The sequence below is a fragment of the Hibiscus syriacus genome, unplaced genomic scaffold (assembly GCF_006381635.1).
Source record: "Hibiscus syriacus cultivar Baekdansim isolate YM2019G1 unplaced genomic scaffold, ASM638163v2 tig00110415_pilon, whole genome shotgun sequence".
Classification (NCBI taxonomy): Eukaryota; Viridiplantae; Streptophyta; class Magnoliopsida; order Malvales; family Malvaceae; genus Hibiscus; species Hibiscus syriacus.
This window is the reverse complement of record NW_024062729.1, coordinates 914,230-926,554: the sequence shown is the minus strand read 5'-3', so window position 1 is coordinate 926,554 and position 12,325 is coordinate 914,230. Positions and strand designations below refer to the sequence as shown.

At 35.6% G+C, this 12,325-nt stretch overlaps 1 protein-coding gene across 3 annotated transcripts; it reads left to right on the top strand.

The window, feature by feature from the left end:
• Positions 1–1,054: 1,054 nt before the first annotated feature.
• LOC120124296 (transcriptional corepressor LEUNIG-like) lies at positions 1,055–8,570 on the top strand. Of its 3 annotated transcripts, XM_039143001.1 has the most exons (19): positions 1,055–1,143; positions 1,360–1,484; positions 1,958–2,055; positions 2,215–2,324; positions 2,818–3,255; positions 3,330–3,418; positions 3,750–3,828; positions 3,900–3,975; positions 4,141–4,190; positions 4,345–4,638; positions 4,777–4,968; positions 5,375–5,620; positions 5,704–5,848; positions 6,356–6,465; positions 6,589–6,738; positions 7,090–7,245; positions 7,351–7,479; positions 7,606–7,812; positions 8,190–8,570. In XM_039143001.1, the coding sequence occupies exons 2-19, from the start codon at positions 1,453–1,455 to the stop codon at positions 8,343–8,345; spliced, it is 2,757 nt and encodes a 918-aa protein (XP_038998932.1). In that variant the 5' UTR covers positions 1,055–1,143; positions 1,360–1,452; the 3' UTR covers positions 8,346–8,570. The 3 variants fall into 3 exon arrangements, with proteins under 3 accessions (XP_038998932.1, XP_038998931.1, XP_038998933.1); XM_039143000.1 differs by lacking the exon at positions 1,055–1,143 and having other exon boundaries at positions 1,208–1,484; XM_039143002.1 differs by lacking the exon at positions 1,055–1,143 and having other exon boundaries at positions 1,209–1,484; positions 5,731–5,848.
• Positions 8,571–12,325: the final 3,755 nt, after the last annotated feature.

The following is a 12,325-nucleotide window of genomic DNA, read 5'->3' as shown; positions in this document are numbered from 1 at the left end:
CAGGGGATCATTTATGTACTTTACCCTTAGTAAAAATTCATATATTTAACTTATTATAAATTTTAGTGTAAACCACATATTTAGTACTTAAACTATCAATTTTGATTTGTTTTAGTACCTAAACTTTTAATTTTTTAAACCATATCTAAAGTTTAGTTTTTATTTCATTTTAGTACCTCGTCGTTAAAAATTTACCGCGTTTAGTACCTAAACTATCAATTTTGGTCCGTTTTAGCACCTAAACTTTTAATATCGAAACTTAACGTTAAATTTTGAACGATATTACTAAAATAAAATAAAAACTAAACTTTACGTTTGGTTTTGAAAAAATTGAAAGTTTAGATACTAAAACATATCAAAATTTATAGTTTAAGTAGTAAATAGGTAATTTACCCTAAAAACTTCCCACCGTCGCATGAGAAGCCCTAATCGTAGATTCAAAGTCAAGTCGTTGATTTGTGAATAATTAAGCAATAGAATTTTATATAATTTATTGTACTAATCTAATTTAAGAAAAAAATACGTCATAACTACAATTCCCCTTATATGCGTTGAATTTTAAAGTATAATAAATTTAAATATACTCATCTCATAATAATTCATTTTATATAAATTATGATATATTCATAAAATTGTATAAATTTATCTAAAAAATAAAAAATCAATTTCCCGAAAATAAATTTATATTTCAACTATTTTTTACAGAAAAATTAAGACCAAGGGTACAGCTGAAAATGGAAATAAAATAAAAGGGTAGAGATCACAAAAAAGCAACAATCTCGGCGTTAATTCTCAAATATTAAAGAGTACAAGTCCCACGACGAAAAAGGAGCAGAATTTTATTTTCTAGTGAATTTACCCATTACTCCTCCACAGTCTCACCTAACCCGTATCCCTACATAAAACACGTCGTAATGTGAAGCAAACGCTGAGGACACAATAGTCATTTAAGCTTAAAGCTGTCTCTCGAAATCGGTCTAGTTTTGGAAATTAGATAGATTAAAAGGGCTTTTGCTGTAAATTCAACTAACAAAGCCATTATGATATCTGGAGCAGCAAGCCAAATCGAACCAAAAGCTACAGAAAAAAAATGAGAAAGTTCTGAAAAAAAACACCACCCAATAAACGTTTTATGGATTGCAGTTTTCTCTATCAATTCATTCCCTCTCTTTAATTCTCTGTTTCTTTTATAAACAAATTTTTATAATTTTCATGTTGCTAAAATTAGAGAGGCTCTGCTCCTTTCCATGTTTTTTATTCCCCAGCATAGATTCTTCTCTTCCTACCACTGTAATAATTTCTTTTATGGGTTAATGGCGTATTAATCAGTTAGTGTTTTGATTTTATTTTTCTGGGTAGCCATTAAAACTTGGAGAGAAGCTGTTTCAGACTAGTACTTAGGAATCTGGAGCTGTTCTAAATTGTTTTTGGGCAGTTGTTAGGCTCAACAAGATGTCTCAAACCAACTGGGAAGCTGATAAAATGTAAGTCCTTTCTTGTTGCCCCTTTTCTTATTACAGTTTACTTTTTTGGGGGTTTCAATAATATTTTCAGTTTTTTTTTGGGCTTGATTTGAGTTCTGGCTATATATGCCTTTCTGTGTTTAGCCTTGTTCTCTATGAAGTGTTTTAGATTCCAAGTTTAATTCGTTGAAGCTGGTAGTTCTTAGGGCTTGATTCTTTCTGGCACTTGTAGTTACCCTTTTGCTGTTTTGCATCATTTGTTTTCTTTATTTTTTATTCAGGGTATTTTTTATGTTTATGTTTTTGAAGAACTCTTTTGGTGCAATAGCTTATTTAAAATCCAAAATTTTATGAAGCTGTTCATCTGATTTTCATTGAATATGGGTTACTTTTTTTTTGTTGCTATAGATTCGGTTGCCTTTGCTAATAGGGTTGTGAAATTTGATTTGTTGCTGTAATTAGTGATTTTTGGCTATTTATTTTCTCAATAACAGGTTAGATGTGTATATCCATGATTATTTAGTGAAGAGGGATTTAAAGGCTTCAGCTCAGGCATTTCAAGCTGAAGGGAAAGTATCATCAGATCCCGTAGGTAAGTAATTAAGTGGGGTTCACGAATTATGTAAAAGCTGAAGAAGACTTTTCTTACTTGTTTGGGCTCTCTTCTTTTTACTCTTAGCATCAAATTTTCCTGTAAAAGATATAATGTTTTTGTTGATTATAATGATGATTTTTGAATCTGGATATCCAGCTATTGATGCGCCTGGAGGTTTTCTCTTTGAATGGTGGTCCGTTTTCTGGGACATATTCATTGCCAGAACTAATGAGAAGCACTCAGAGGTTGCTGCATCTTATATCGAGGTCAGTTTTGATTTTGTTTCTCTTTCTCAATTTAAACTGTCAATTTACTTTGATGGCCTAGCGTCAACATTTTTCCTTTTGCATCTTTTGTTGGGTAGAGGGGGCAAATGAGAAAGAGTTGGGTTCAAGGTTAACACCCATCTCGCATGCCTTACAGTTTATCTGGAGTGTTCACCCCTTTAGCTTGTTGTTGTATTTCTTGCTATATTGTACTGATTATTTATTATTTAGTTGTTTGTTGATAAATGAAAACTTAGAGACACCAGTCAGTTGCACATTGTATATTGTACTTCTACACGGAAATTGTTTTTTTCCTGAATCCTGAAAGGATGTTGCATTATGAACTTAGTGACGATGGCTGGACAAGTATCACTGTTGAATTCTGCTAAATTTGTTAATTATTTACAAATATAGTATATCAAATCCTTAACCATTCCTAATGATATTTGTCTTTAAGATATAGTGATGCTTATGGTGCATTGTGGTATTGCAGACGCAGTTGATTAAAGCTCGAGAACAGCAGCAACCTCAACATCAGCAACAACTGCAGATGCAACAGCTTTTATTGCAGAGGCATGCTCAGCAGCAGCAGCAGCAACAACAACAGCAGCAACAACAGCAGCAGCAGCAGCAGCAACAACAACAGCAGCAGCAGCAACAACAGCAGCAGCAGCAACAACAGCAGCAGCAACAGCAACTACAACAGCAGCAGCAGCAGCAACAACAGCAGCAGCAACAACAACAGCAGCCGCAGCCGCAACAAAGAAGGGATGGGCCTCATCTCCTGAATGGCAGTACAAATGGACTTGTTGGAAATGACACTCTCATGCGTCAGCCTGCTGCGACTGCTAATGCCATGGCAACAAAGATGTATGAGGAAAAACTGAAGTTGCCACTTCAAAGGGACTCTTTGGATGATGCGGCCATAAAGGTAGGTGAATCATCTTTATTTTCTTAGAAACATGTTATTCTTTTAGTTGTTAACTATCAAGGAACTCCCTGCAGCAAAGGTATGGTGAGAATGTTAGCCAGCTCTTGGATCCAAATCATACCTCACTGTTGAAGCCTGCAGCAGCAACCAGCCAAACGTCAGGGTGAGTATCTTTCATATTTTTTATCACTCAGAAAAGCCTTTGGCTGCAGATGATTTTGTATTGCAATCTGAACAAGGTCATATGGATGTTAACTAAGACCGTTTGCAAAAATGCTTTGCAAGGTATTAGATTTAAAATCTAGGGTAACTCCCTTCAATCTTGTGGTTTGTCTGCTCTAACATGAATTTGAGCCACAGAACAAACACAAACAAACGGAATTGTTTAACCTTCTTTTTATCTGAAATAGCCAGTAACACATTTAGGGGTTGTTCTGCATCCAGCACTTAGTTGTTTATACCTATAAACTTGTTTGGCATCTTGCAAATCCCAGGCAAGTGTTGCACGGTACTGCTGGTGGCATGTCTCCACAAGTTCAAGCTCGAAGCCAGCAATTGCCAGGAACAACACCGGTAGGGTCACATTATATTGATCTTAATTTGTTGCTTCTGTTAGTCATTTTCTAAAATTTATCTGGTTGCAGGACATAAAGAGTGAGATAAATCCAGTATTGGATCCCAGGGCTGCCGGTCCAGATGAATCTTTAATAGGAATTCCGGGTAGGCTTGTGTCCCTTTCTTAGGTTCTGTTTCAATTGCATCTTTACTTTGAAAATGGAAGAAAAATTACAGTATTAACTCAACTACTGTTTTCTTGTTCTTGTGATATGATCGGCCCTTTTGAAATTTGGAAAATAAATTGTTAATGTTAAGTTTTTTTTTCAGGCTCGAACCAAGGTGGTAATAATTTGACTTTGAAAGGATGGCCTTTAACAGTAAGTTTTATAAAGAGTTGCTTTGCTCTAGAGTGATAAATACTATAGTTGTCTATTTGAAATAATATTTTTTTCTCATTTCGTGTATTTATGAATTGTAAATTTTACCTTTCATGTATTTCTTCTGAATGGTCATCGTTTTATCCATTTGTAGGGACTGGACCAACTGCGATCCGGGTTACTACAACAGCAAAAGCCTTTTATACAGGCTCCTCAGCCCTTCCACCAGCTTCAGATGTTGACACCACAGCACCAGCAACAACTCATGCTTGCTCAGCAGAATCTGACATCACCATCTGGAAGCGATGAAAACAGAAGATTGAGAATGCTGTTGAATAATAATCGGACCATGAACCTTTCAAATTCTGTTGGTGATGTTCCCAACATATCGTCTTTGCAGGCAGGCAGTCCGCTGATGCAGCGGGGAGATGCAGATATGCTGATGAAGGTATTATTGCCTCTATGAAGTGTCTTTTCCTACTCTTTCTCTTGAAAAGAAAATTTACATTTCCCTTCTCGTTTGTTTGGTGTTTTGTTATAAGTTCTATAATCTTCCAATTTCTAAAATATTTAATCTGCCTTGCAGTTAAAATTGGCTCAGTTTCAACAGCAGCAACTGCAGCAGCAACAGCAACAAAACAGTAACTCACAGCAGCACGCACTCTTGAATCAGCAGCCACAGAGTTCTAATCCAAGTCTACTTCAACAAGATAAAGTTGGTGGAGGAAGTGTCACCCTGGATGGTAGCATGTCTAACTCATTTCGAGGGAATGACCAGGTCTTCCCTTTTCTGGTTACCTTGAATTTATCTTGCTTCTATGTGGCACTCTTCTGGGTGTTGTGGTGCATGGTAGAGATTTGCAATGTCCCATTTTTATTAAATTTTTTTGGATGGAACCATGAATGTTTTATTTCTGTGTTGCTCTTCCCTAATATTATAATAGATTAGCTTAAAAACTTCGCTTTTACCGCCTTCTTCTCCTTTTCTTTATAATACTTATCTCATAGAATCATTCCAAGAATAACCTGTAGGGTATGGTCTTAAGCTTTATTGCTTATTTTTTTTTCCTGTTCAAGCGATTTTGGATCGCATTTATAAGTTCTATTGTAGTACACTGCGGCCTGCGCTTAAGTAAATATCTGAGCCGGTTCATTCCTAACATAGTTTCCTTAATTATTTTTAGGTTCCAAAAAACCAGAATGGAAGAAAGAGAAAACAGCCGGTATCTTCTTCAGGCCCTGCCAATAGCACAGGGACAGCGAACACAGCTGGTCCTTCCCCAAATTCAGCACCTTCCACACCGTCAACGCACACCCCTGGAGATGTGATTTCAATGCCTGCAATGCCTCATAGTGGTAGTTCTTCCAAGCCTATGATGATGTTTGGCGCTGATGGCACTGGCACACTTACATCACCATCAAACCAGTTGGTGAGTACATTATCATCTTTGCATGTTGATGAAGGAATTTAAAATTTATTGATTGAGTTCTCATTGGAATTCCATTTTGGCAGTGGGATGATAAAGATCTTGAATTGCAGGCTGACATGGATCGATTTGTGGAGGATGGATCACTTGATGATAATGTTGAATCTTTTTTATCCCATGATGATACTGATCCTAGAGATGCAGTTGGCCGATGTGTGGATGCCACTAAAGGTCTATAAAATAACTTTTATGGCTATGACTTGTTAAACTCTGCTGTTGGGAATCTTATATCACCACTTTTCTTGAATATTGTTGTTCTGTTATCTTGAATTATTTTTGTCCATAGTTAAATTGTTTGTGAAATGATTATGGCAATTGATGCATGATCATTGGAATCCGCCAAATGTTTTTTGGTGTTATTCTTACTGAATTGGCATCTTAATTGTTGGTTATTGTTACTAACTTCGTTATCTTGCCACATCGATATATTTTTTTTGGCATTTGAGGTTACAAGGGATTGAATCTTGATAACTGGATCTGGAAGCAAGAGTTCTGCACTTTACTAACTAATCACACGGCTGTTTGCCACATAGGTTTATATGTTAAAATGCTAATTGAATCTGACCAAAAGAAATTGAGCCTATTGTATGGGCGCTGATATTTATCCTTTATATGCAATCATCATAAGTGGATTACTTCCATGCTTTAACAGTATACCAAATTTTAATTTTTCTTCAGGTTTCTCATTTATGGAAGTAAATTCTGTTCGAGCAAGCAGTAGCAAAGTTACATCTTGTCATTTCTCATCTGATGGCAAGTTGCTTGCTAGTGGTGGCCATGATAAAAAGGTGAGTTCCCAGAGGAGAGATGGAATTTGGTTACTTCTGAAATGTTCATAACTGGTTTTCGTTTTCAAATCATGCTAAGAATTGAAATCCTTTGCGTCTTCTTTTTTTTTTCTCCCAACACAGGCTGTATTATGGTATGCAGATACTTTGAAGCCAAAGTCTACACTTGAAGAGCATTCCTGTTTAATTACTGATGTTCGTTTCAGTCCAAGCATGTCACGCCTTGCAACATCTTCGTTTGACAAAACTGTCAGAGTTTGGGATGCTGATAGTGTTAGTAGACATTTTTCCTTTTCTTTTTCTCTAAATTGTTTTAACTTTTGGGATAATGATGTCTTCAACTCATGTATGATGCCCACGTGCTTTATTGTAATTCTAAGTTTCTTTCTTCTGGATACCCATTCAATTGCATTGAGATAACTTAAAGATGCCTTGTTTTGCAGATTTTATGTCTTACGTCCTTTATTAGCATGGTGCAGCCAGTTATTTCTCATAATTTCTGGTTTATTGCATTTCTAGATTGTCTTTTGATGAAAATCTCTAATTTTTTGGGAGCTTGTTTGCGTCAGAAGGTTCTTGTCTTTTTTTTAATTAACATTTGCTTTTTCTTGACTTCTTCTCCAGCCTAGTTACTCACTTCGTACCTTTATGGGACATTCTGGTAATGTTATGTCACTTGACTTCCACCCGACTAAGGATGACCTTATCTGCTCTTGTGATGGTGATGGTGAAATCAGATATTGGAGTATCAACAACGGAAGCTGTGCAAGAGTTTTTAAGGTATGATTTTGCATCAGATTTCCTTGCAGTGTGACTAAATCGAAATTAGGACTCTCCTTGAGGTTGATATGCACCTGTTAAGATTGTCTCCTTTGTGTGGATCAGGGTGGTACAGCTCCTGGTACAGCCCAGTTGAGATTTCAACCTCGCCTTGGAAAATATCTTGCTTTAGCTGCAGAGAATGTTGTATCTATACTGGATGCAGAAACTCAAGCATGTCGACACTCATTACAGGTGAACCATGTGGATTAATTTGAGAGATTTGCTCTTGCTGAGTGTTGACCTATTTACTCTCTGAAATTTTATATGTACATGCATACAAGGATATTGATTTTTTTTTTATTCATTTTATAATGATAGGGACATACAAAACTGATCCATTCCGTGTGCTGGGACTCTTCGGGTGAGTTCCTAGCATCTGTCAGTGAGGACTCCGTCAGAGTCTGGAGCTTTGGATCAGGAAGTGAAGGGGAATGTGTTCATGAATTGAGCTGTAGTGGCAACAAGTTTCACTCTTGTGTTTTCCATCCTACATGTCAATCATTGCTGGTCATTGGATGTTACCAGGCAAGTAACTTTCTTGTTTGTGTTGTATGGCCTGCATTTACAATGCCGGTTTCTATTATGACCATATATATTTGTTCTTTAAAGACTAACACTCCGTGATTCGTGAATCACGGTTGCGTGAATAGTTGATCACGTGTGTGCAAAACTTACATGAATAATCAGGTGAAAATCTGTTGTGAACTTCTCAAAAATATTCTTGGTAGTAGACGGGATCATTTTACTAGTTTTTGGGACCATTGATTTTTAGATCCTTGTTTGAAACATCTGGAAAATGTTTCTAAAGCTTCCTCATGTCGCTCATGGTTTTCATTTTTCTCTTCATCATGATTTGGTTCTAATTACTTGGCAACTATTATGATCCTCTTTGTCTTCGACAGTCTTTGGAGCTGTGGAATATGTCGGAGAATCAGACTAAGACGATGCCGGCACATGAAGGACTAATAGCTGCATTGGCAGTCTCACCCGTGACAGGGCTGGTTTCTTCCGCTAGTCATGACAACTTTGTTAAATTGTGGAAGTCGTACAATTGTTAGCAGAGATCGAAGTTAACAGCCTGATAAAATTCCCATTAGTTTTGTTTTGTTTTTCTACTTTTAATCTGCAACGATCGCTAGTCTATGGTTGGTGTGGTTCAAATGTGTCCATGTTGTGGATTGTACTGATTTCGGCTTCCCTAAACCCCCCAACCCCCGGTAGCTAACCTTGTCTGTTGTATGATACACTGCATGATATGTAACCTTGTATGTTTAACTTGGACATTCCTTATTCTCAGACCTTTTGTTTGTCTTATTTGGTGTTTTGAATTGCATTGTCTTGGTTTTATGCCCAACCCTATGTTCCACAAGGCTCATACTCGTCCACTTATTCATGCCCTGAAGTGGTGAGCGAGGTAACCTGACATAGAAAAAGAACAAGGAAAATCATGAAGTTTAAGAATTGGTGGTTTAAAAACTAATGGTGCTGAAGCATTTTTTGGGGGTAAAAGATAATGGTTATGTGATAAGTAGGACGGATTAAGGTTTTTTTTTGTTGGGATGAATTCGAACTTATAAAATTCAAGATGAAAATAATTTTTTAATATAAAATATATAGTAGTTTTGAAACTTTTAGAAAATTTATAAAATATATAGGATGACTGTTTTCACCAATCCCTAGGTCCATTCCTAGTGATAAGTAACAATATAGCAACTCTTTGATTGTTTGATTTCATGTCCGTTTAATATGAATATAAAGTAGTATCTGTTCGAAAAATTAGGTCTTGAAAAGGTTGTTTGATTGTATATTGATTTTAAAATAATAAAACAATGTTGATTTACTAAAGAATTAGTAGTGTATCCTCCGTATTATGCTCAGGGGTGATCGTTGGTAATTCTTGGTAATTCTTGAAGTAGGTGGACATCATTTTCAAAACCCCTTCATGATTTTTCAATTCTCGAGGCAATGTTCGTTTATTGGGGGCAATAATTGAGCTTTCTCATTCATGCTATAAGGTGAATATTATTGGTTTCAATAAACGAATATCATTTTCAAAACCTTACATACATAATAAGTTTTAAATTAAATAAAACCTCGAACTCAAAATTTTCGATTTTAAATATAAGGTAATCGACTAGGTACAAATTTCTGGGCCCTGTGGGGGTGCTAACCCTTCCCCACGCGTAATTGATTCCTGAACATGTTTTCTGGTTTTCGTAGACAAAATTGGTATTTTTTATAAAATAAAAATGTTTTTATTAAAATTACCTGATTTCTAGTGTTCCAGTTGCACTTTAAAATGATTGGTGGTGAGTCCAAACATTTCATTTCAAAATCTTTTAAAAAAACCCATATCGTTGCAACTAGTTGGCCTTTCCCTTCGAGGGGATGGTTGCGACAATTAGGTTGTATATGTATACGTTGGTTTTCTATTCAATAAAACATATCTTGCCTGACTTTACAGTACAACTCATAATGCCATCAAAATTTTGATGAAAAATGACGAGTTAAGGACATAATGAATAATCGGGTGATCATTTTGTAATTTTTAATAGTCGGGGGACTCAATAAAGCAACTACCAATAGTAGAGGGGTCATTTTGTAACTTTTAATAGTCAAGGGACTCAATAAAGAAATATCCTATAGTCAGAGAATTATTTGTGTACTTTACCCAAGAATTAACTATTTATATTTGACTACAATTTGTAACATTCAGTATACTTTTTTTTTATTAATATGGAGTAAGTATATGTTTAAATATAGTTCTCAACCTTTCGACATTGAACGCTCGCACTCTTAGTATCTATGTTGCTCGAACCCGGGTCTTCAAGGAATAATAACAATTCATTTACCATGGAGACCACTTAATCCGTGTGCATACTCGTATTTAATATTTTGATACGTTTAATGTACACGACATGGGATGCACATGCCAAATAAGGTGCAATAATTTACATATTGGATGGCTATAAAATAGGTAAAAAAATTTTCTTTGCCGGTTGGGATTTGTGTGTGGTTGATGTTATGTTGGTGCATGAATTCCACAACCTTAGATGGAAAGTAGTATTTGAAAAATATTTACTTTTATGTTACACATAATACAAAAAGAGAAAAAAACCTCATTGACCAAAAATGTCTTATAATATATGATTTTAATCAATTTTTTTTTGGATTTGTCAAAATGATCAACTAAATCGCAATGCGATCGATAATTTGCAACGCGATATCTGGTATCGCAAATCAATTTCCAGATTCGCAATGCGAACTTCGACTATCGCAATGCGAACTTGGACTATCGCAATGCGAATATGTAAATCGTAATGCGATAGTCCAAAATCGCAACGACTGGTGGTATTGCATTTGTTTCTTAAGAATTTTCTCTAAAAAGATAGTATTCGCGCGGACGTGTCGAAGACACGTATTTCCACGACCACGGCCACGACCCGAGACGAGACGAGACGGACGGTGGCGGCGGCGGCGCGCAAGAGTCCCCCTTGTTCTCTATCACTCAACAAGGAAGTGGGAAAGCCAAGCCTTAAATACCATTCCCAATAGTGTTTCCAATACTATGTGAGATTGAACATTACCAACACTTGTTTCCAATACAATGTGATTATTCAGGAAACAATTAACAATCATTCACCTTAAAACAACTGAATCAGCAACCAATTGCATTAGTATTATACGATTAAATATGTCATAATTAAAAGTCAATATACAATCAATCGCGATTATTGTAATTTTAAGCAAAACATTCAAAAATAATATCACTATTTAAGACTCAATCCCACATAGTATTGGGAACAAGTGTTGGTAATGCTCAATTCCACATAGTATTGGAAACACTATTGAGAATGGTATTTAAGGCTTGACTTTCCCACTTCCTTGTTGAGTGATAAAGAACAAGGGGGACTCTCGCACGCCGCCGCCGTCCGTCTCGTCTCGTCTCTGGTCGGGTCGGGTCGGGGTCGGGGTCGGGGTCGTGGTCGTGGTAATACGTGTCTTCGACACGTACGCGCGAATACTATTTTTTTAGAGAAAGTTCTTAAGAAACAAGTGCAATACCGTCGTTGCGATTTTGGACTATCGCAACGAGCTTGAAATAAATCGCAACGCGAACTTGGACTATCGCAACGAATTTGGAATAAATCGCAACGCGAACTTCGACTATCGCAACGAACTTGGACTATCGCAATGCGAATATGTAAATCGCAATGCGATAGTCGAAGTTCGCGTTGCGAATATGGAAACTAATTTGCGATACCGGAGATCGCGTTGCGAATTATCGATCGCATTGCGATTTAGTTGGTCATTTGACAAATCCAAAAAAAGTTGGTTAAAATCGTATATTATAAGGCATTTTTGGTCACTGAGGTTATTTTCTCATAAAAAAATGCATTTATAGTTTAATCTTGATTGTTAACACGGTTTATCAATTTGAATTAATTTATTAAGTTAATATTTTTTTTATGCAAATAGAGTTATCGGTAAAAGATGAAATATTCAAAATTACAATGAAGTTTGTAAATTAAACACATAAGTGTACCGGACATTCATAAACTATAACATTCATTTTAAATTCGTCTCTAAGTTTTTGAGCATTCTAACTATGACTCCTGTTCTAAATTGGTTTCTAAACTCTTAAACTTTTCAAATTCATCCCCAAACTATATCTCTCATTCTAAATCGATCCCGAAACTTTAAAACATTCTAATAACATCCCCATAAATCATCCAAAAGTTTAGGAATGGAATTAGAATATTCAAATGTTTGGGGGAAAATGTATAATATCGATGAACATAGTTTAGGGATGAATTTAGAATATTTAAAAGTTTGGGGATCAATTTAGAATATGAATCATTATTTGATGGTGAAATTAAAATATTAAAATATTAAAAACTAATTTAAAATAATTGTCATAGTTTAAAGATATATTATACAATTAACTCTATTATTTTTAAAGTATTTATTCACACAACATATAAGAAAAATATTGTACCCTGTCACATTAATATTATTAAAATTTTACCATTTTAGT

Coding starts and splice junctions, on each gene's coding strand:
- LOC120124296 (XM_039143001.1), top strand. CDS start 1,453: ATGTCTCAAACCAACTGGGAAGCTGATAAAAT. Junction 3,829..3,899: donor AATTGCCAGGAACAACACCG/GTAGGGTCACAT, acceptor ATCTGGTTGCAG/GACATAAAGAGTGAGATAAA. Junction 7,813..8,189: donor TGGTCATTGGATGTTACCAG/GCAAGTAACTTT, acceptor TGTCTTCGACAG/TCTTTGGAGCTGTGGAATAT.